Source organism: Haliotis cracherodii, unplaced genomic scaffold (genome assembly GCF_022045235.1).
Source record: "Haliotis cracherodii isolate W230 unplaced genomic scaffold, xgHalCrac1.p SCAF_3, whole genome shotgun sequence".
Taxonomy (NCBI): Eukaryota; Metazoa; Mollusca; class Gastropoda; order Lepetellida; family Haliotidae; genus Haliotis; species Haliotis cracherodii.
This window is the reverse complement of record NW_027266286.1, coordinates 66,806,172-66,827,689: the sequence shown is the minus strand read 5'-3', so window position 1 is coordinate 66,827,689 and position 21,518 is coordinate 66,806,172. Positions and strand designations below refer to the sequence as shown.

General features: G+C 37.5%; 1 protein-coding gene across 1 annotated transcript; it reads left to right on the top strand.

The window, feature by feature from the left end:
* Positions 1 to 627: 627 nt before the first annotated feature.
* LOC139474763 (forkhead box protein O-like) lies at positions 628 to 18,286 on the top strand. Its single transcript, XM_071257885.1, has 2 exons — positions 628 to 1,236; positions 9,591 to 18,286. The coding sequence occupies exons 1-2, from the start codon at positions 889 to 891 to the stop codon at positions 11,166 to 11,168; spliced, it is 1,926 nt and encodes a 641-aa protein (XP_071113986.1). The 5' UTR covers positions 628 to 888; the 3' UTR covers positions 11,169 to 18,286.
* Positions 18,287 to 21,518: the final 3,232 nt, after the last annotated feature.

Genomic DNA, 21,518 nt, shown 5'->3' with positions numbered 1-21,518 from the left:
AAACTGTCGATACTCCGAGCTTCATATGGTGAATCACGATATGGCTGAAATATTGCCGATGTGACGTAAACTTTAACTCACTCATATGGTGAACTTTGTTGTTTGATACAGGTTGTTAATCTGTTTAAAGTACTTCAACTAGATCTAGTTTTAAATGCAATTCAGTGACACACCACTGTTTTTTCACTGGTCGTCGAAAGGTTTTTATATCATTAACGTTTAAAATGTTCATTTGTTCTAACTTTGTTCCGAAAAATCTCTGTTGTTCTTCGTTACAGTTTTGTAGATGTTTCATCATTAACATAATATTCGCTTCAAAAGGTATTAAGTTTTGATGCTACAAGTATTTTTCTTATCGTAAATGCCTCAAGGCTATCGCACTATGCTTGTGTGAGAAATTCCCATCAGCTGGCAGTATACGGACAAAAACGTATACGCATTTTTGGCGGCATAAATCTGTGCGTGCAACACGCGCCAACTTACTGTTATGATTTGCCAATGTCACGTTAGCTGCGAGAGAAACTAGGACGAGCTCGGAGCGAGGAAGTTTCCCGTCTGCGCAGATATCGACTGCGCACATGCGCATGATATCACCACCACATGTATGCAAATCACCCGTGACAACAAATACGTCATCAGGTCTCCCCAAGATCTGGAGCGAGGTAGTAGAGTAAAGTAATGGCCGTATGGTATGTTGGATGATAGCTCACTAGCCAGCATTAGGATACCATATTACATCGCAGATTGGAGTGTCAGTGACTGTTGGCAGTTCCATTATACGAGCCTATGGATGTTTAACTTTGTCTGAAGTGTGGAATATGCGGGCTGAAGACGAATACCGTGGTGTGTTCTAGATATTAAGTGTTACGTTCATTTGCAAAACGCAAGATGGACGCTGCAGACATAGATCCTAATTTCGAGCCTCAAACTAGGGCAAGATCTAACACCTGGCCTCTACGACCTAATCGGGAGATTCTTGATGCCCAGAATAGCCCCGTATCAGAGGATTCTTCCACTGAAAATCACAAGGAAAAAGATCCACTCGGATTAAACACTAAAAAGAGTGGGTCAAGACGAAATGCGTGGGGAAACTTATCATATGCGGATTTGATAACGAAAGCTATCCAAAGTTCACCTGAAAAGCGTTTGACTCTATCTCAAATATACGACTGGATGGTACAGAATGTTCCTTATTTCAAAGATAAAGGCGACAGTACGAGCTCAGCTGGTTGGAAGGTTAGTTTTATGTGCAATATTATCCGACCTAATTAGCAAACGTAAGATTGTGAAGGTTTGCAAGGAGGTCAGTGACTATTTCTCTGTATATGATGAGAATATGTTAGTGACAGTTATAGTCAGATATACTAAAACACCAGTAGCGTACATTCTGTCACCGCTGCTTCCGATTTGGGGGATGTGCGTCACTTTTCAGGTTCCGTATTATGTTAAAGGTCACGTCTTGCAGGACACGAGTTTACGTGAGTAGAATGTTTGCAGAGAACGCCCCTCGCTCGCTGCAGGTCTCCTCAAACGCTTAAAATTAACTCTTCCCTTTGTAAAGACAACTCTTGAAGTTTATAATTGATCGTTTGTCACACCCAGTAGTTAACTGATTATGTCACTACAGTTACACTGATCAAGTCGTCGGAGATAATCTGTTCAGACTGTCACCTACTCACAGCCCGTTAATTAACCGTGACAGATAACAATTAATGTGTGATTTCAGTTGTGTGATCAGTTGGTTACATCAACCGCACGAGCTAACGGGATCTTTACTATTTGGAAGCTAACGTGGAAATTCCCATCTCTTTGTTTACAAACATTGGCGTGAATAAGTCACGTGGGTTCCCAATGTATACAATGTAGTAATTGTAAGCAAACATTACAACATAGACTAACAGTTAGAAACACTTAATGTGTCAAGTTATTCTACACTTTGTTGCTAGTTCCGTTCCAAGATATAACATGTGAAAGCATGATTGTTTGATGAACATGTGTCATAATTATGGACTTAAATGTAAGGGCTGTTGACATCCTTTTTTTCACCTCTCACTCAACTCTAAGCTGCTCTAACCTACATTTATACAATATGTAATATGATAGTTTATCATAGCACTAACTTGTCAGAATGAGTCATTACATCTGTCCCACTGCTTTGAATTTCAGTGTTTTAGTCATAGATTCATTATAATTACTTCTTCATTTAGTTTTTGAAATTATATTTCACATTCCATAACTTGATGAATACTTTCTTTCTTTTTTGTATGAATGGCAGTTTTGGAAATTAAATGTAGTCCTTAAGGGTTACTGTTATAGTAATTGAATCTAGGTAACGCCTAAATCATAAATTGTTTTGATATTTGGAATATGATAAGAACCCCTTGGCTACCGTTCTTAATTCAAACACTGGATGCTACAGTTAAATGTCCTTTGCTAAAAAGTATATTTTGATAAGTTGTTGTTTGGGTGTTTTTACAAAAAAAATTTTATCTGTTCCACATTGTCATAGATATGTCCAAACTTTGTTTGTTTAGAGAGTTATTGTAATATTATGACAAGGGTACTGGACGGTAGAGTTTATGTAAATTGTATTTTAAAGTATGTGTCACCAAAAAGTTATATCTTAATTCGTGATTATCTTAAATATTTGTTTTTACTTGGTACAAGATATCAAATGTCTTGGTTTTATCCAGATCATCCTAACTGTTATGAAAGTTTCTTTTCTTCAGATTTTGAAATAAATCATACTGTTCAATTTATAGAATTTGGCACTGACAGGTTGTTTTGCTAGGTCAAGAACGTGTTGAATCACTCAAGCATGCCCCAAGTACTTTCGTTGCACTCCAGTGATTTGATAGCATACATAATTCACAGCATCCCCATGGACACAACTTTGATCTAATGCCTGACCTCTTTTCCTTTTACTTCAAGAATAATAATTTATAATAGATGTTGGAAAGTAACTTGTTTCCTCTGAGGTCATGGCTACTTTAAAGGTGTGTACATACATATATATGTATACACTCTATAGATGGAGAAGGGAGTACTTATCTTTTCTTAAGGATAGACATTAGTGTATGAGTGCATCACAATACTGTGCCTTGATACATGTATGCTATGTATGTATCAATGGCAACTGAGGTATACATTGTTATTGTGAAAAAACAACAACTTTTTTCTCATATATGTACATGTATGTACAAGTGTTTAAAGCAATTGTCAGTTAATTGACTTACTTTATTAAATACCTTTTATTTGGTTTTCTGGGCTTTCCCCCATGAAGTCAATTGAACTCAAAGTAGATATATAGAGAACAACATCTGTCGAAAGTCAATATTCATAAATGTCTGTTACAGTTTGTTCACAATACCGCAAAACAGTTATTGTAATTTGAATCAATGTTGCCCACTACCAACATGACTACTGTGCAACGAGGCAAGGTTCAAATCATAGCCTAGGACCATCAACAGTTTTGGGAATAGAACTTAGTTTATACTAGAATTTAGGTTGCTGTCTCTGAATGTTGGAATCACAGGGTCCTGAATGAATCTTCTCTCTCAATAGAAGTGATGAGAAGCAGGATAAAAAACTGCCACTAGTATACGTCAGAGACAAGTGAAAAGCTGTAAAGACGATTTATTTGTATTTCCAAATTCAATAAAATTGACATAAACCACTGGTCAACTAGTTCAATTTAACTCCTGCCTACCCAGGGAAGCAAGCATTCTTATTATGGTATGAATATGAAATGACCTGGGAAGAAATTGTAGTTGCCATATTTGAAAGACTAATGAAGTTTCTATTGGAGTGAAAGAGTTTCCTGTAATGCTTTCACAATTACTTCCCCTCAAGAGTCACTCAAAACTAGTACAACTTTCAAATAGTGTATGTAGTTCAAAGAAATTTATGTCACCAAAACATGGTTATTATCCCCTTGCCCCAATGTGCAATGAGGGATGTATTTTTAGGCTCACTCAGTCTTTGGTGGGGACAAGGTTTTTCGGAAACCGCAAGAAAACAAAGGGGATGTTGATGTACACTACATCTGTTCATAGAGTTCAAAACCCAGCTTGGTAATTAATATGTTACTGTCTTATTGCCCTTCACTTATGTCCAAGAACATGCACTGGACCTCCAATGATCACAAGTGGTCTCAGAACTGGTGCCTTTGATGTTTGTGGGTTGTTGTTTTTCCTGGTGTCAAACCTTTCACTTTTTTTCATTGAATCTTTGCAAATATATTAAGCTAGTTAGGATAAGTTCCTATCATTTTCACAGGAATTAAAGTTATTATTTTTTACAATTGTAAGCATGCTAAGATGGTGGGAAAAGGGATGGCTGTCATTTTGTTGGTATCAATTGTCATTATGTTTGTGTCCATGAAAATAATTTTATGGCTAAAAAACTTGATTAAATGTGGATCCTGTATGTTTATGTATGTAATTGAAAAAATATATGTTTTGAATACAGTAGAAGTTTTATATTAGACCAAAAGTACGATTTTGTCATTTATTAATAGTTTTCCAACTCGGTTTTGCAAAAAAACAATGGTGAAAGAGAAACCAGTTTTGCCCGACTTGTGTGGATATTTAGCATGTTTGTTATGTTGCTGTCCTCATTCCAGTGATAGGGACAGGCAAGGTGAGAGGTGCTACCAGGCAGGAACAGGAGACACTCCCACACCAGTCACTGAGTACAGTTCACTCCACGCACAGCAAAACACTTACCCTAATCTGTCTGCAAATATTTCTGATAGCTCTTTTATTTACAAAGTATCAAAATGAAGTTGCTCTTGACCCAAGTTACTTTCTCGATTGAAACTTTTAGAAGGCATTTGACAACAGTCCAACAGTCACCAAATGACAGACGCAAGATTATTTCAAAGGGCAATAATTTTATCTTGTCAGTGGGTAACTAATATGCTTTATGCTCTCAAACAACAGTGACCCAAGGTCCCCCCTTTTTACCAAATAGTGCTTGAGCATTTATTACTATACATGTACAATGAATGATTTGCGGGCTGCCTGTGTGGTCAAATTGTTTCAAGTCTGGTACATACAATCACTTTTGCATTTATTAGAATACATAAGTATATGTTTTTGGAAGAATACTTTCTAATTCTTAGTCACTAAACACATATTTTCTCCACTGAATCACCCTGCTACAGCCATTCTAGTTCAAATTCCAGTGACATTGGACCAAGATAAACTCCACATGTCCTATTGGGTGTAATTTGTCCAAACTAGATCTGTTCCAAAAGACTGTAGTTTTCCAAAAAAGACTTTCTACAAGACATAGTTAGCTAATGTAGCCAAGTCATAACTTGGGTACAGTATATTACCTGGTGTAGCAACCACAGGGATTTCATAAATGTTCTATTATTAAATCTGTGAAACTTAGTATTTGAAGGTACTTGATATCGAATGCAACTACATGTTTTGACAACTTTATATCATTACAATGAAAATTAAATAATCTGAATAACAAAAATGTGTGGGGAATCACCCTGGCAGAAAATTGTGTCCACTAAACATGCTCTTTTGACAGCTGACATAGTGGTTAGTTCAACACTCTAGTTTGTTTGCTTGGTTGTTTGTTGTTAAACGCTGCACTCAGCAATATTCCAGCTATATGACGGCGGTCTGTAAATAATCGAGTCTGGACCAGACAATCCAGTGATTGACATCATGAGCATCGATCCAGGCAATTTGGAGACGATGACATGCATCAACCAAGTCAGCGAGCCTGACCAGTGATTATCCGGGGTAGAAGAGGTCTTCAGCAACCCATACTTGCTGTAAAAGGCGACTATGCTTGTCTTAAGAGGCGACTAACAGGATTGGGCATTCTAGAAGTTGGCAAGTAAATCAGACAACATACAACATTATGGATGACAACATCTCGGTTACACTGTTCCCAAGTTTATGATAGACCAGGAGTTGTTATCCATGAAGTTGTACATTTCTTATTTGATCACCAACTTCTAGAATGCCAATCAAACAGTGAGTGTGACCTCAATATGGAGGCATGGCAGTCATATCAATCAAGCTTGAAAACAGTGTAAGAATCTACATGGAAATTTCATTAATGCAAAAAAACAGAACTTGTTATCCATAAAGTTGTACATTTTCTTATTTACTCTCCAGCTTCTTGAATGCCAATCAAAAGGTTTGTAAGATGGAGATGTGGCAGTCATATTCTTTAAGCTTTAGAACAGAATAAGAATCTACATCGAAACGTCGCTAATGCAATAAAACAGAAGTTGTTATCCTTATAGTTGTACGTTTTCTTATACACACCAGGAAAGATTTAAAAAAACACCATAAAGTTCCATCAGTATATTATTTGAAAATATGGCAGATATATGCAAGTAAAATACTTACGACAAATAGACATTGAACTTCTTGTGAATAGTCATGGTAAAATTTTCAGTTACTGCTCATTTGAATTGCCCTGTATGGCAGATAGAAAAGCTATTATCCCTGTTTCGTATCTTTTGGCTCTTGTGACAAATTCTTAGCATTTTCTGAAGTGTAAATTGAGAGATACTAGATTTATGTGAACGCCAGCTTTTTTGCCCAAGGCAGTTTGCCTATGTTAAAGGCATGCTGGGAAGGCTATGAAGTCAATCTTTTCTTAGTTTTATTATCACAGTTTACTTCTCATCATGGCTAAGTACCACTGATTCCCAATGTGTATTAACAACTTATCAGAACATGCATAGAGGGGTTGTTTCAAGACAAGGAGTTGGTAACTTCCAATACGGGACATGAGACACGTACACACTGTGGAGGAACATGGAGAAAGTCCTCAGTAACAGCTGTGGGTGCCATTGTCTGGGCTTGCAACATCAATCAATCTTGCTGGGACATAAAGCCTTTCTGCAATAAATACATCTACTTCTGAGGTTATTCTGAAGGACATGCACTATGCTATCAAATCCTTCGAAAGAATCTCATAAATTTGATAAAGATATAACCACAATTCACAAAGGGCCTTTATTTAGAGGTTAGATATTGCCTAAACATGGCATGGTTGTTGTGTAGTTAACCATGTCCAATTGCATTCCCATGGTATTTGATATTGTTCAGCAACCCGAGAGGTATTTTAATATGTATGATGCATCTCAAAGAGATCCAGCACCTGTTGATCACCAACAACCTGTTGTGGTTTCAGATGTAGGATGTTTTTTTGTGTCAATAATTTGTTTTAAACCACCACTGACAGCTTATAGAGATCGTTAAAAAAAATGTAAAGAGAAATCTGTAGGGACTGAGTGGTATTGAATTTCACATTCATACGCCTATGCTTGTATTATTTAATTGTACAAGACTTGCAGTTCCACTTGTACATTGTGAATGACCCTGTTGTATTGATCCCTGTGTGGAGCTAAGTACAGTTAGCACACATATACTGGTTTGAGAGCGCTCCCAGTCAGGCAGCTATAAATAGGCTGACATTGTAGCAGGCTCGGGTCAACGTTATTAACCCACTTTCTAGGAATGAACATTTGGTATTGACATTAGTGGTGCATATTGTTATTCCAGCATATAGATGTGTGAGAAATGCAAATGTACATTGACCATAGAATGCTCGCTTTGGCCACTGTTGTCAGAGCAGCCATTGAAGGGTTGTAGTACATTGCTGGGCTAGGGAGGAGGGACAGAGAATAAAGCTGAATATTCATGCTGGGAGCTGGCACTGGGCCAGTAAAGGAGAACGAGTCTCATGAAATAGCTATGTACTCTTACAGCATTCACATAAAGCTGAAGAGGAAGTATGACTGGACATGTTTTGTTACATTATCATTCATGTAATTGAATATCTCTTGTCCTGCTCTTACAGTAATCCAAAATATGTTTTAAGTGATTTTCAATATTTTTATTTCCTATCTTCAGTGAAAAGTAAGAATAATTTTTCATCAGGAATTAGTACATTTTGACAATTAGCAGTTGTCCTGTTGAACATATTTGATGTCGCTTAAACAGTATATCCAGTTATAACATCACATGTCAACATTCATGTGGGAGGAAAGCCAGAATCGATGCAGGTCTTAGTCTTTTACCACTTTCCTTGTTTGGGGAAACCCAGGAGCACGGGTATGGGGCTGACAAACCTGAAAACATAATCAGGTGGAACCAGGATATGAATCCACAATGATAGGTTTCTGGTGTACCTAAGGGATGCAAGTACTGGGAGATGTTTACTCAGCATCATTATTGAAGGGTCAGCTAGGTATGTACGGTGTCAAACATGAACCTATGCTGACAAGTGTGTTAATACAGAGCTACAGATAAGCAGTGTATTTGGCAAAAATCCCCCCCCCCCCAAATATTTAAACCCAATTACAGTAAACTACGGTTATAACGAACTCACGAACTCAAGAGGACTTCTAATTTTAGTTCGTTATAACCGTAGTTCGTTATAAGTACATATACAGCATGACTACAGCAAGTAGTCGGGACCAAAAAGTAAGTTCGTTATATCCGTCAGTTCGTTTTATGCGTGTTCGTTATAACCGTAGTTTACTGTACTTTCAATTAACTTGTGTACAGAAATGCATGCATCAAATGAAAAACTCAAATGTATAAAAACAGCACGCGTAAATACCCGATGAAGCTTTTTCAGCATGCGTACAAAGGAGCTAATTTCCAAAACAATTACAAGCTAATTTATATACATTTAGGACAGGTTTTAGATTGCTCAAAAAGTTATCAGGAGCTCTGATTAATAGGCCTGAGTATGTTTGACAAAATGGTTAATAGTTGAAAAACATGTTGTTTATGTATGTCACACTGATTGGATGCTTTTATTAACCTGTAGAAATGGACAATGAATATTAAAAACAATGAAAAGTGCTAGATTGAAGGTGATGGAAAAAGCTTCCCGAAACACACGCCCGAATGCAACCAGTGGTTTTACCCATGTTTATGCAATGCATGACAAGTTAAGAGTAATTGTGGGTAGAAAATGGTTTACTCATGATGCAACTGAACTGCACTCTTCAAATACTTCTATCACTTATCTGCCTAACCCCTCAATAATGACACTGAGTAAACATGGTTATGTTTCATGGTTATGTAACTAATTTTCATTCACAGGATTTGAGACCAGGATATTTTTTTTATATGGATATCAAAAGCATGATTGAGAATGGGCTGATATTAATTAATGTCACATTATTAACATTTCAGCCTTTTAGCGACGAGAACAAAATATTTGTTTATAAAAAAGCTTTCAAAGTAAAACAGTAAGGCCAATATCACAGGGGATGTCATTGGTCTTGCGGTGTAGGGGTATTTGTTGAAATGTTATTTTTGTTTTGATTAGGTGTCTGATGCTTTTGAAGCAGTTGATAAATCAAAAAGTGTAAAATATGATATTAAGAAAATGTGTTAACTGTTTTGTGTGAAGACACTTATTTACCTCATATTATTGTTTACCTACTGTTTATTTTGCAGAACTGCAAAATGTGCAAGACTTTAACAATAAAAAAAAATCCTATAGATATTGATGCATCCATTTCACATTTTCTTTGTGTTGCTTGCAGTTGTAGTGTAACTTACATTGTTTATCCTTGTGTTTTCCAGAATTCAATTCGGCACAACTTGTCCTTGCACAGTCGCTTCATGCGTATTCAGAATGAAGGAACAGGCAAGAGTTCTTGGTGGGTTATCAACCCAGATGCCAAGCCAGGGAAGACCCCCAGACGGAGGGCAGGCAGCATGGAAACCAAAAACTATGAAAAGAAGCGTGGTCGTGTTAAGAAGAAAGTGGAAGCTTTAAGAGCTGCTTTAGAGGCTGGTGGAAGTCCATCATCAGCTTCAGAGGACTTTTTAGATACAACCTTTGGCTTTGACTTTCGACCACGAGCTAGTTCTAATGCTAGTAGCTGTGGCCGGCTTTCACCCATCCAAGCTGCTGTAGAACCAGATTTACATGATAACCAGGTACCCCCAATGTCTCCTATACCATGGGGACCTGAAGTGGATTCAGGGAATTTCTGTTATAGTTCTGATGGATTTACAGATCAGTTAGTGGACACTCTAGTAGACAGTATGAAACTAGCAGAACCAAATAACATAGGTTTGACAGGTTCTGAAAGTTTAGATTTGGTAGGGAATGGGTTACAAGAACAATTCATGCAGAATGGTTCTAACAATGATTTGACTATGTCTGATTTCAATCAAAATTCAAATTATAGTCAAAATGGAAGTTTCAGTGGTCAGTTTGCTAACCTCCCAGCCCCACCACCTTACCCTGAGTCGTTGCAACGCAATACTCAGTCACCTGCCCAGCAGTCTGTGCCTCAGACAGTGATGAGCAACCTAGAGCGTGTAGCCATCTCTAACAGTCGTTTCAACAACTTGGGTTTGCGACAGAATCTGTTCGGGCAGCAAGACTTGTACCAGCAAGAGTCTAGCATGAGCCAGGACTTGGCAGCCCAACTAAACACAACCAATCAGCTGACTATAAACACACAGCCTCAGATGACATCACCTTCTCGATCTCCACAACAGGCCAGCCCAATTGGGTACGGGAATGGGTTCAGTCCAAGTGTTTCCCCACAGCCCCACCCAGGTCAACCGCGCCAGCTCTCCCCACAGCCAAGGCAGATGTCTCCTCAGCAGGCTCCAGGATCCCCAGCATCTGGCTCAGCAACTGCCCAGCCCCGCACGGTGCTGCAACAGCAGCTCCAATCTTCCAATGACTCCATCCTGCGAGCAGCACTCACCCAAGGAGGGGCTGCCATGAGTTACACCCTGCCCACCACGACTGCCAGTCACTCACAGTTCTCACAGATGAACATGCCTTACTCCCGTGCCCAAGTGAATGGCCCTGTTTCAACCACATGTAACAATATGGACAGTCAAGACTCCAACATGGATGAGGTCCTTGCAACTCAACTTGGCCAGCAGCTTAACAACCAGAGAAGCCAAACACCTTTACAGTCGGGAAGCTTTCCAAACACAGGCTCTGGCAACATGAACAGTGGACCCGGTGAGGGAGATGTACCTATTGATATAGATATAGAAAACTTGATATTTGGATTGGACTGTGACCTTGATCAGATCATTAAGCAAGAGTTGTCTCTAGAAGGCAAATTAGACTTTAACTTTGATGGGAGTGTCAATGTTCCTCCAGCCACCAACAAGAATACTGTTTGATGATACTCATGGTGGCATTATAACATCTTAGTGCTGTACTTATGTGATGTGATGTATTGTGATGTGATTATGTATGAGGAACCATGGCTAATGAGAAACCAGTATGGATTCTGTGGCACAAGAATGGTGAGGCAATGGTAGCTATATAGGGCAGCATGCCTGTTTGCTAGCAGGCGAGCAGAGACATTTGAAGATCAGGGAGGTTGTCGGTCACGGGACTGATATTACAGGCGGATACATACAAGAAACCAACTTCTACTGCTACAAATGTCAAATCAACATACATTCATGGACTACATGCACTATGAATGCACTTACTGTTGTATGACATGTATATTTAATGCATGTTTGGTTTACATATTGAGGAAGTGCACAAGGATTGTTCCCTTGGGTGTCGAGGTATGGTAATGTTGAAGACACAGGCCATGACTTCTGTATCAAGTGTTGTCAAGAGCCAGGCCTAATGCATTGTTTACCTAGTGTAATAGCTGAAGCCGGCTTTATTTTACAGGATGTGCTATTTCACTATAAACTAGACAGTGTACATATTTCTGCCAATGACATAAAGAACATCTTCATTAATGTTGACAGAATTGGGATGTGGCATCCAAACGATTCACACATTTTTCATAATGACTTGATCACCTTCATAATATTGTGTATGACTTCTAATTTATATATTTGATGCAGTTCTTGTTTCATTTGCCAGTAGTTTGTTTTAGAGGTGAGACATTTTAATAGTGGGTCTTGTTCATCATTGCTCCAGCCAACTTCCCTACTCAGAAATAAGAATGTTCATAGCATCTTGTAGACTCACACTTTCATTTGAAATATTTGTGAATGTTCATCGTGGTGAAACAAGAACGTGTCTGTACACAGTCAGTCGAAGTATGTGTTCATTTGTAACCAGGATTAGAAGGAAGGTTGCATGTATTGCAAAGATTTGATACTTTAGCAGTAAGGTAGGAAGTCAGTTTTGGTAATGTGTTTTTAAGAAATTGGTTTGTGTACAATGCTGCCGATCAGACCAAAACAAGGAAATTGTCTTTCAATGGCACGAAACTGTCAACAGTGACATGTTCTCTCAGAAAAAAATACAATTCTGTGAAATTAGATGTGTTAAAGAATCACAATTTGAAGTAATAGTGAAAGAATTTGTGATATGGTTGATGCTTGTTGATAATTTATGAAAGTCTGCATTCAGTGTATACATACTTTGTTACATGTACAAATTTTAAGCAACCAAGTGTTTGTTGCATTGGTGTCTTATATAGTGCTGTCTGTTGATGTCCAGAATTATAACATGGATGCCAGTTACCTGATGGAAAAATTGGATGTGATAGTAAACCTGTCTCTTATAGAGGAACATTCCTGCTTATACAGAATTTTATTGTTTAAGTGTCAGTAGAATTTTACTAACTGAAGAGTCAACAAGAGTTTTATGTTTGGGAAGCAGAGGATTATTTCTAAAAACGTTTTGTGGACTGGGTAAACTTTGGATGAGATTCTAATTATATATTCTTTCCCAGAAAGTTATAGAATTGGTTTTTATTATTATTGTTTGCAAACCTTTTCCTTGTCATTGAATTTTTTGACTGAGCTTCTGCTCTGTTATCTTAAAACCGTTTATGAAGGTGACGAACCTGGCTCTGAAAATATGGTCTAATGGGCGACATGTATATGAAGGAATGTTTCTCAAATGTTACTAAGTTTATAGCATTTAGCAATACAAGAGACTTGTGCCAAGAGAAATAATATGATTTGGAGGATTTTGTGTCGTTCAAAAGCGATCATAATTACAAATATTCACTCATATATGATTGTTGTAATAGTTGCCAAACATTTAATCAGATGTAATTTTCAAAGAGGTTAATTCCTTAGAATTGAGGATTTAACCATAGATACCTCATTGCTGTGACCCAGATATGACATTATGTCAACTAAGGTGCGCCGTTGAAATCAGTGACCGTTCAGTGAACTCATCTCGCATGATGAAGTTGAATAAACAGCACAACAAATGGAATTTGTAACAGTTTTGAGCATCATTTGCCAGTTCATTTTATTAGATCAGATGTAACATATAATTATCCGCTATTTGAATGGATCAAATTGAACATTCAAATTGAATTTCAAAATTATGACTTTTGGATGCTCATATAATTGGGTATGTTGAGTTTGTTGGCTGTTTCCATGAATACCTGTCGCAACTGAGGTCAGCTGTACCTGAAGCAATTGACTTAACACTGGATATCAAACCACTTCTTGTTTTGGCCACAACATGTGCTCTCTGTTATCACCCTCAAAACAGCAATGTTACAGCTTGTCTCCACCATAATCTAGCGGCATGACTGAAAGGTCATTTGCAGCATCAGTCCATCACTACCCCTAGAAGCTGATTTTTTGTGGAGGGTTGGTGCTCTTCCAGTAGTGAATTTAAAGTTACTCAGATGTTAAAGTTGGAATTGTGAAGGTTTCTGATGAGTGGACATATCTCATTTATATACAATGTTGAATATATAGGATTTGAAAGTATGAATATTCATTTCTTCTTTGATGACTATGTCAGAGCCAGTGTTAAGTTCAAAGGCTGATAGGTTCAGATATTTCTCAGGAAGATTATTGACTCTTCTCCTTTCTCTCTCATTAATGAATACAAGAAAACGTTGTTTGTTGATTTGTCTGTTGTATATCAGTGTATATAAGGTGTACATTTTTAAAGCGAGTTGATTTTCCTACTTCTTGTTCTTAACACATAGCTATAATTGTTTAAATGGTGGAATATCTCCTTCACTGAGTATCCCAACCTGTGATGTTTGAATGTTTGAATGAGGTGTGAGTATATATTTATATAGTTTTGTTATTTAGCCCGAGAGAAATAGCCCAGCTTTTCTTCCCATATCTCAAATTCACTAGGTAAATTTATTATTAGTTGTTAATGATTTGTCTTTTTTGTTTTGATGTAGAAAATGCAGTGCTAGGTCATTTTGCCATTTAAGATATTTAAGGTCACGAACATAATATGAAAAAGTGTCTGTCGTCTCTGTCTATCAGCAGAATGAATGGAAGCCTTGTACTAACATGTGGATACCAAGACTGTCAGTATCGGGTGATATTATATAGCAAGTTTGCTGTTTATTCAATCTCAATCTCACCAGCATTGTCTGCACAATTGACTCACTAGTTCCCTCTCTTCCACCTCACGATCAAAGAAACACCAAGAGTTTTCTTGTTTAGGGTTACGAGTATAATTACAGTAGTATAATCATTTTTATGTGATAACTTTATCACATTTATGGTTTTAATGTATCATGTTTAAACAGGGCTTGTGGTACATGATCAAGAATTCAGGGCAGTTCAGAATTAATGTAGATGAAATCAACTTTATCCCTAGTACTACGCCCACGCAGTGGTTAAACAGAATTCCCCAAATCTAACTGTAGCCATGTAATGATATTGTGATAAATAGAAAGCTTTCCCTTCCATTGACTGAAAGGACATGATTTTCACATTTTCCCCTTCATACCAGAGTCATTTTAATAGCCTGCTAACAGCAGGCACTGGTAGTTGCAATGCCTGAATGCTCACATTCTGAAATTTCTATTTTTTATATTAATACAATTATTGTTGAAGCTTTTATTTCATCAACATATGAATATGTTGCCTCGTGATGTCTACCTTTAATATAGTGCTCCTCAAATATTATTAGTTTCACAGACATTTTATTGCACGTCTATGGAAGTGGAAATATAATTAGTCTATTTAATTTCACAAATTTATGATTTATGTGACACTTTTATCACTGAAACTGTGGTATGAAATTTGGTTAATGGAGAGTTTTGACTCAACTGAGCCAAACTTGAAAAGCCATAAACTTGAATTTTTCACTTGCTTCTCCAGTACCGATGGATTGAGATGAACCTTTGTGTTTTTGTTCCTGGCTATGGGAGTAGGGGGGTGGGGGTAGGGGGAATATCTTATTTGTTCAAGGTATCATGATATGAAACAGACATTGGCTTTCCTGACTTGTGTATGATGTCATTGTCTGTAATTTTTGCATTTACATTTCAATATGAATTGAAAATTGAAGTCTGCCCTCAGTTGATTGGCGGAATTTCAAATGGCTGTAATTTTTTTAAATACCGGTACCAACCAAATTTGTAAAATCTTTTGTTTTTGCTTTGCATCTGGTTGTCGTTTTGGTACGGTTGCCATTTTGATTATTAAAATATTCTGCTGAGGTCATCCTCAGGTTGGCGGAAATTCAAATTGTTTACCATATTTGCAGTAGTCATCACTTTGGGTGATTGTAATATTAACAAACTATTAAAACTGTAGACAACAAGTTAAGTTTGTTTTCAGAGATCTGTCAGTAGTGAAAGTACAGGTTAAAATGACAGCGAAAATTAACTGTCTTTGCTAATAGTTACCTGGTACTAACAAATTATTTACCCCTTGAATAAAATATCTGTAATATATACAAGAAACTATGGACTGTCATGTAAATTTTGGGTCTTAGTAGAGGCTAAAGATTATTTACAGACTGGACTAGAAGTTGGTCAGGGAGCACTTATTGAAGCAGGGTGTTTATAGCGAATACAGTAATTCCCAAAATTTTAAGCAAATTTGTTCCAACCTTGGTGATAGTAAAATTTCATTGTCTATGCATATACATGACCATTTGCATAGGAATAGATGTGAATGACGTGAGCAATTTTCCAGTGAGCCAGTTGAAGTACATAGTCTTTGGGCTGTTCTTATCATTGGTGTGTATGCTGATTAATGTATTTAAGCATTTACTTCAATATGGTGTGAATAATGCATAGCAGATTAATGCAAAGTGTACACACGTTTTACGTCTATAACTCAATAAATGCAAAAACATATTGAAGTCAGGTCTTGTAAATAAATACGTCAACAATAATGACATCACAGAGTGCTTCTTTAATTATTAGGACACAGAAAACTAGGCAACAATATGAATTCAGTGCAATAATGCAATACCAGCCCTGCCAATTCTGTTATTAACCAATCGAGAAACAGTACTCTGTTGGTAGGCATGACCTAATTTATATTCAGTTTATGGTAACATTAACACAAAAAATTGCTTGGTTTGGCAATCAAATATAATGGAATTTATTTATATGAAATTAGAAATGAGAGTCACATGAGTGTTTTTTTTTATGGTGATTCCAGTGTAACAAGTAAACTTTATGGGGATTCAAATAATACACAAAACTCAAGGTCCCAAGGATGCCAAAATTATCTAACACTGCAATTGAATTTTTCAGTTATTTTCTAACTCATTTGAAATGCCATGGTCCTACGAGTGTAGATACATTTTGTTCACATCCCTGTGTTTCTATGAGTGATTGACATTTATGGACCCAGTAGATTGTTATCAATTTGGCATTTGTATGGGACATATCCTCTCCATCCTTTATGGTATTTGTCATCTTGAAGTAAAATTATTAAGATTGTGCCTTGTCGATACAACTGCACACAAATAAAATAACACCCTACCTTATTGTACCATCTTGTTCCAAACTAGACTAATGACTTAATCAGTGTATTGAGTCTGACTTAATTGATGAAATGCATTGTGTCACCATCTGCAGGTAAGAAAAGAATTCTGGTAGTGCAGTACACTTTAATGGTTTTAATAAATTTCTATTGGCCATGGAAATGTATAAACATATTGTGAACATCTTTTCTTCTATCCTTTCATACCTTAGAAAGGTACAGAACAACTTTATGGGGATTTGACACTGAAAAACAGGCTCATTAAAATGTATTACCATATGCCCCTGTAAAAGGTTACTTTCCATCAAAATTAAATTTAGATTAATTTAATTGTTTTTATTATGCTGTTAGATTTCATCTGTTTGGTCACTATCTCAGGACATGATGACTGCCTTTATCATGAAACATTTGATCATTATCGGTCATTTGAGTAATAGACAACTTATTCTGTTTTTAATCCATTAATGTGATAGGTATCAATACCTAGTGCCTTGTTCTTGATTTTATCACAAATGGTGTCATGTTGAATTTGAAATTTGCAAGGCAGTGATACCTTTAGCAATTGTTTGAGCCTGTATATGCCACAGGTCTGCTCTTCATGTATGTTTCCCTAAACCAAGTTAACTTTTTTTTAAGTAAAAGGAAGTAACCAATTTTCTTATCATTAAAATATTTCTTGAAGAATAACTTTTTATAATTTACCAGTGATGTCTGTCTACTTCTGTTGGTTTAGGGTAAACTGATTCATCCCAGAGCTGTCCTTTTGCATTGTTTTGGTTGGAGTCAGTTTGTGAATTGTATCAGAAAGTCATATTTTCATTGCTATCAAACTGGTAGCATGTGTTTTACCGTGATATTTTAGAAATCAAGTTCAAATTTTAAGTGTTCTGTTGAAATCATAGAGAGATTGTTTTTTATTTTCTTTATATATTGGGCATTTGCTGAAGTCTTTTGAAAGATGATGCCCTCATGTCTTAACAAACAGTATATCATATGAATATATATAAATATATTTTTGCGTACGATGTACATGATGATTTGTTCAGTTTGCAGAGTTTGAGGAATGTTGTTCTGTGGGATGTTCATGTGATTAAATACATTATAGAACAGCTATAGATATTCCTCATGTAAGTAAATCATAGGCATGTTGAGATTTTGACTCACTACACTCCTTGTGAGGCACCAACAGGATGTGTATGTAATATGTGTTGGTCTAAGAGACTCAAGATTATATTGTACAAAGTGAGTTTATGATCATGCTTTCCGCAGTAGTGTCCCATTCAGAGCTCTGTTTTCTTGACAATGACAACATTGTAAGAGCAGGGATCTCATTGCATTCATTATGTTCAGTTTTAATATTCTATCATAACCTTTTTAGTTGAAATGTTATTAATGTAACATGTAATTCTGACATGTGTTTTATTTGATATTGAATCCCCAGTGCTAGTGTAGTGTACTGATAACAGGTTAGGTCCAGTCCGGCTTACTCCCATTGTCCTAGTAGAGTCAGTCCAAGTGTATTCGCAGAAAGGAAACATATCAACATTGTGCTCGCTTGTTGTTTTATTGTCACATGCTCAATAAACTCATAAAAGGAATCAGCTGTATTTTTGTTACTACTCATGCCTTGATGCTGCAGAAGAGTTATTTCTGTGTATGCTATGGGAGGTGGCTATAAGCTGTTACAGTTACAAGATTAGTACCTCTGCCAGAAGCGTGACATCATTGATGTTAATCCCTCTGCCAGAAGGGTGAAGGCATTGATGTTAATACCCCTGCCAGAAGAGTGAAGGCATTGATGTTAATACCCCTGTCAGAAGAGTGAAGGCATTGATGTTAATACCCCTGCCAGAAGGGTGAAGGCATTGATGTTAATACCCCTGCCAGAAGAGTGAAGGCATTGATGTTAATACCCCTGTCAGAAGAGTGAAAGCATTGATGTTAATACCCCTGCCAGAAGAGTGAAGGCATTGATGTTAATACCTCTGCCAGAAGGGTGAAGGCATTGATGTTAATACCCCTGCCAGAAGAGTGAAAGCATTGATGTTAATACCCCTGTCAGAAGAGTGAAGGCATTAATGTCAATACCCCTGCCAGAAGGGTGAAGGCATTGATGTTAATACCCCTGCCAGAAGGGTGAAGGCATTGATGTTAATACCCCTGTCAGAAGAGTGAAGGCATTGATGTTAATACCCCTGCCTGAAGGGTGAAGGCATTGATGTTAATACCCCTGTCAGATGCGTGAAGGCATTGATGTTAAGCTGTTGGAAAAAAAATAATTTTTTAAACTCATCTGAATGAAGTCAAGTGAGCTTATTCCATGGTATGTTATTTTGTCCCTCGTCTTTGTCTGTCGTGTGTGGTAATCAACTTCCCCGAAACCACGGCACCGATGATGCTGCAACTTTGCATCCATGTCTTTGTACTGCATGGTTTAATGGCGTTAGGCTCCAATATACACATTTAGCACAAAGACACTTTTAGAAAATTTACGAGCCTACTCTTGACTGTACTCTGGCCATATCTAATTGATTTGGATATAATTAGGCAGACTTATTGAACACACCCTGCTATAATGAACACAGTAATTGCAAGGATCGGAGGTGGGAATGAAACCAGTCGGGAAAATAGTGCAAAATACATGATAAATCTTTATTTTAACACACGTGTATTAATGAATCTGGCTAATTAAAACCAGGAAGATGAACGTGATTGAATTTGTCAAAGATGAGGGACCGATCATGTGAGGTTCTTAGGATGGGTGGAGCTGGGATATTATATTGATACCATATAATTTATTATTTTAAAAAAAAATGCATTGCCCCCCCCCCCCCCACACACACACACACACACAACAATATGAAACATATTTATCTTTTTTTTCTCCAGAATTTACGGGGACAATTTATTTTGTTTGATAAAATCCAAGACCCCCCTCCATAATATCAAAGAATCAATACATGAATAGCATGTATAGTTAGAAGTTTGCTCTACCCCTATGTGTAGTGTAATAAAGTATAGTTTTGCCCTTAATTATCATAGTTGAAGTGCGAGGACGCTCGCCTTCTCATCAATGAGTCTTACCGTAGAGCTGCTTGCGAGTCAGCTAAACTGGTGATATCTCGAGCTTTACCTAGAAGTATCTATTTATTGTTTTTTTTATGTTGGGACATTTACTTTTTACGAGCAAGAAGACTCAGGGGTCACTGAGGCAAGCAGCGCCCTCGTCTTTTCTGTAGACTACTGGAACCAGTTCCAACCAGATCGATCCAATTGCTGTGAACAAATCAATCACTTCCTTTATTGCACCAGAGATCAGGCCAGACAGCGCTACGAAGCTCGAGGAAACTGGCTAAACTCTATGGGGATTGAATTATTCTTGACTGTCCGCCAGTAGGCTGCACGTGCTTCTTTTTTATGATACAAGATTCGCTGGTTGTATCATGAACACTGTATTTTTTAATTCGGTAAATCTTTACTTCACACAATAGGAAGGTAGTTTACGGTACATGTATATATAAATAAAATCGTACACGGCTTCTAAATAGAGGTTATCACGGCGACCCGCCGTATGAAATAGTGCTTGGTTGGTTGGTTTGTTGGTTGGTTGTTTAACGCCGCACCCGGCAATATTCCAGCTATATGACAGCCGTCTGTAAATAAATCGATGCTGAACCAGACAATCCAGTGATTGATATCATGAGCATCGATCCACGCAATTGGGATCGATGGCATGCATCAACCAAGTCAGCCAGCCTGACCACCCGATCCCGTTCGTCGCCTTTTACGACAAGCATAGTCACCTTTTAAGGCAAGCATGGGTTGCTGAAGACCTATTCTACCCCGGAATATTCACGGGTCAAATAGTGCTTGGAACAGTTAAATCAGTTGTTCATTGGTGACATCATTCCGCGCCATTGTATGAATGAGGATACCTGAATCAGCCAGGTTGCCTATGTATAAGTGAGAATCAGATGTTGGTAATGTTTGTAAAAGCTACGTAGAAACAAAGGAAATATACATATAGAATACTAAACGAGCTCCCGTGTAGTACCAATTTTATGAAACGAGTGAATAGTTCTGGTATCTGAGCGAAAGCGAATCAGATACCATAACTATTCACGAGTTTCATAAAATTGGTTTTACACGGGAGCGAGTTTAGTATTTTATTTATTACTGGCCATTTATAACGTTTTTAGAATTATACTGTTAAGTGTAAATAGGCTGACACATACACGATCCACGGCATAATCCAACTGAGTTTAACACAGTAATACTTCAAATACGTCAAAAGTTGAAACGTATGAATTTAATACCACCCAATGGTCCACCTTTAGAATTCAGACGTCCGTTCCACAAACATATCGTAGCGTTAAGGTTATCGCAGCTCATATACTTTAACTTAGACCAACGACTGTCGTCGCGCTACCGCACGATCGCCTTGTGGAACGGGGCCTTGCACCTCAAAGTTTACAATCACGTCACAATACCCGATGACGTAATTTGTGGAATTTTGTTGCAAGATCCTTCGGCGAAACAATGCCATGTGACGTCAACCTAGCAACAAGGTTGCTGGGGTCATCGAGTGTGCATAAGTTCCTCTCAGTGATCTATCATCTCCACACGCAATGTTGTTGAATAAGCCAAGGGATGTTGAGAGCTTTCAATATTTGTTCGTGAAACGTGTTCCGAGAGTACATAAGCACGCATTTTGGTATTACACAATGTGTAATTCAGCTGTATGTTTATTAAACGGGTGATCTCTTCACGGGCAAGTAATAAAGAATATATACGTACGCTTGGCAGGCATTGACCTCCCTGCCATGGTAA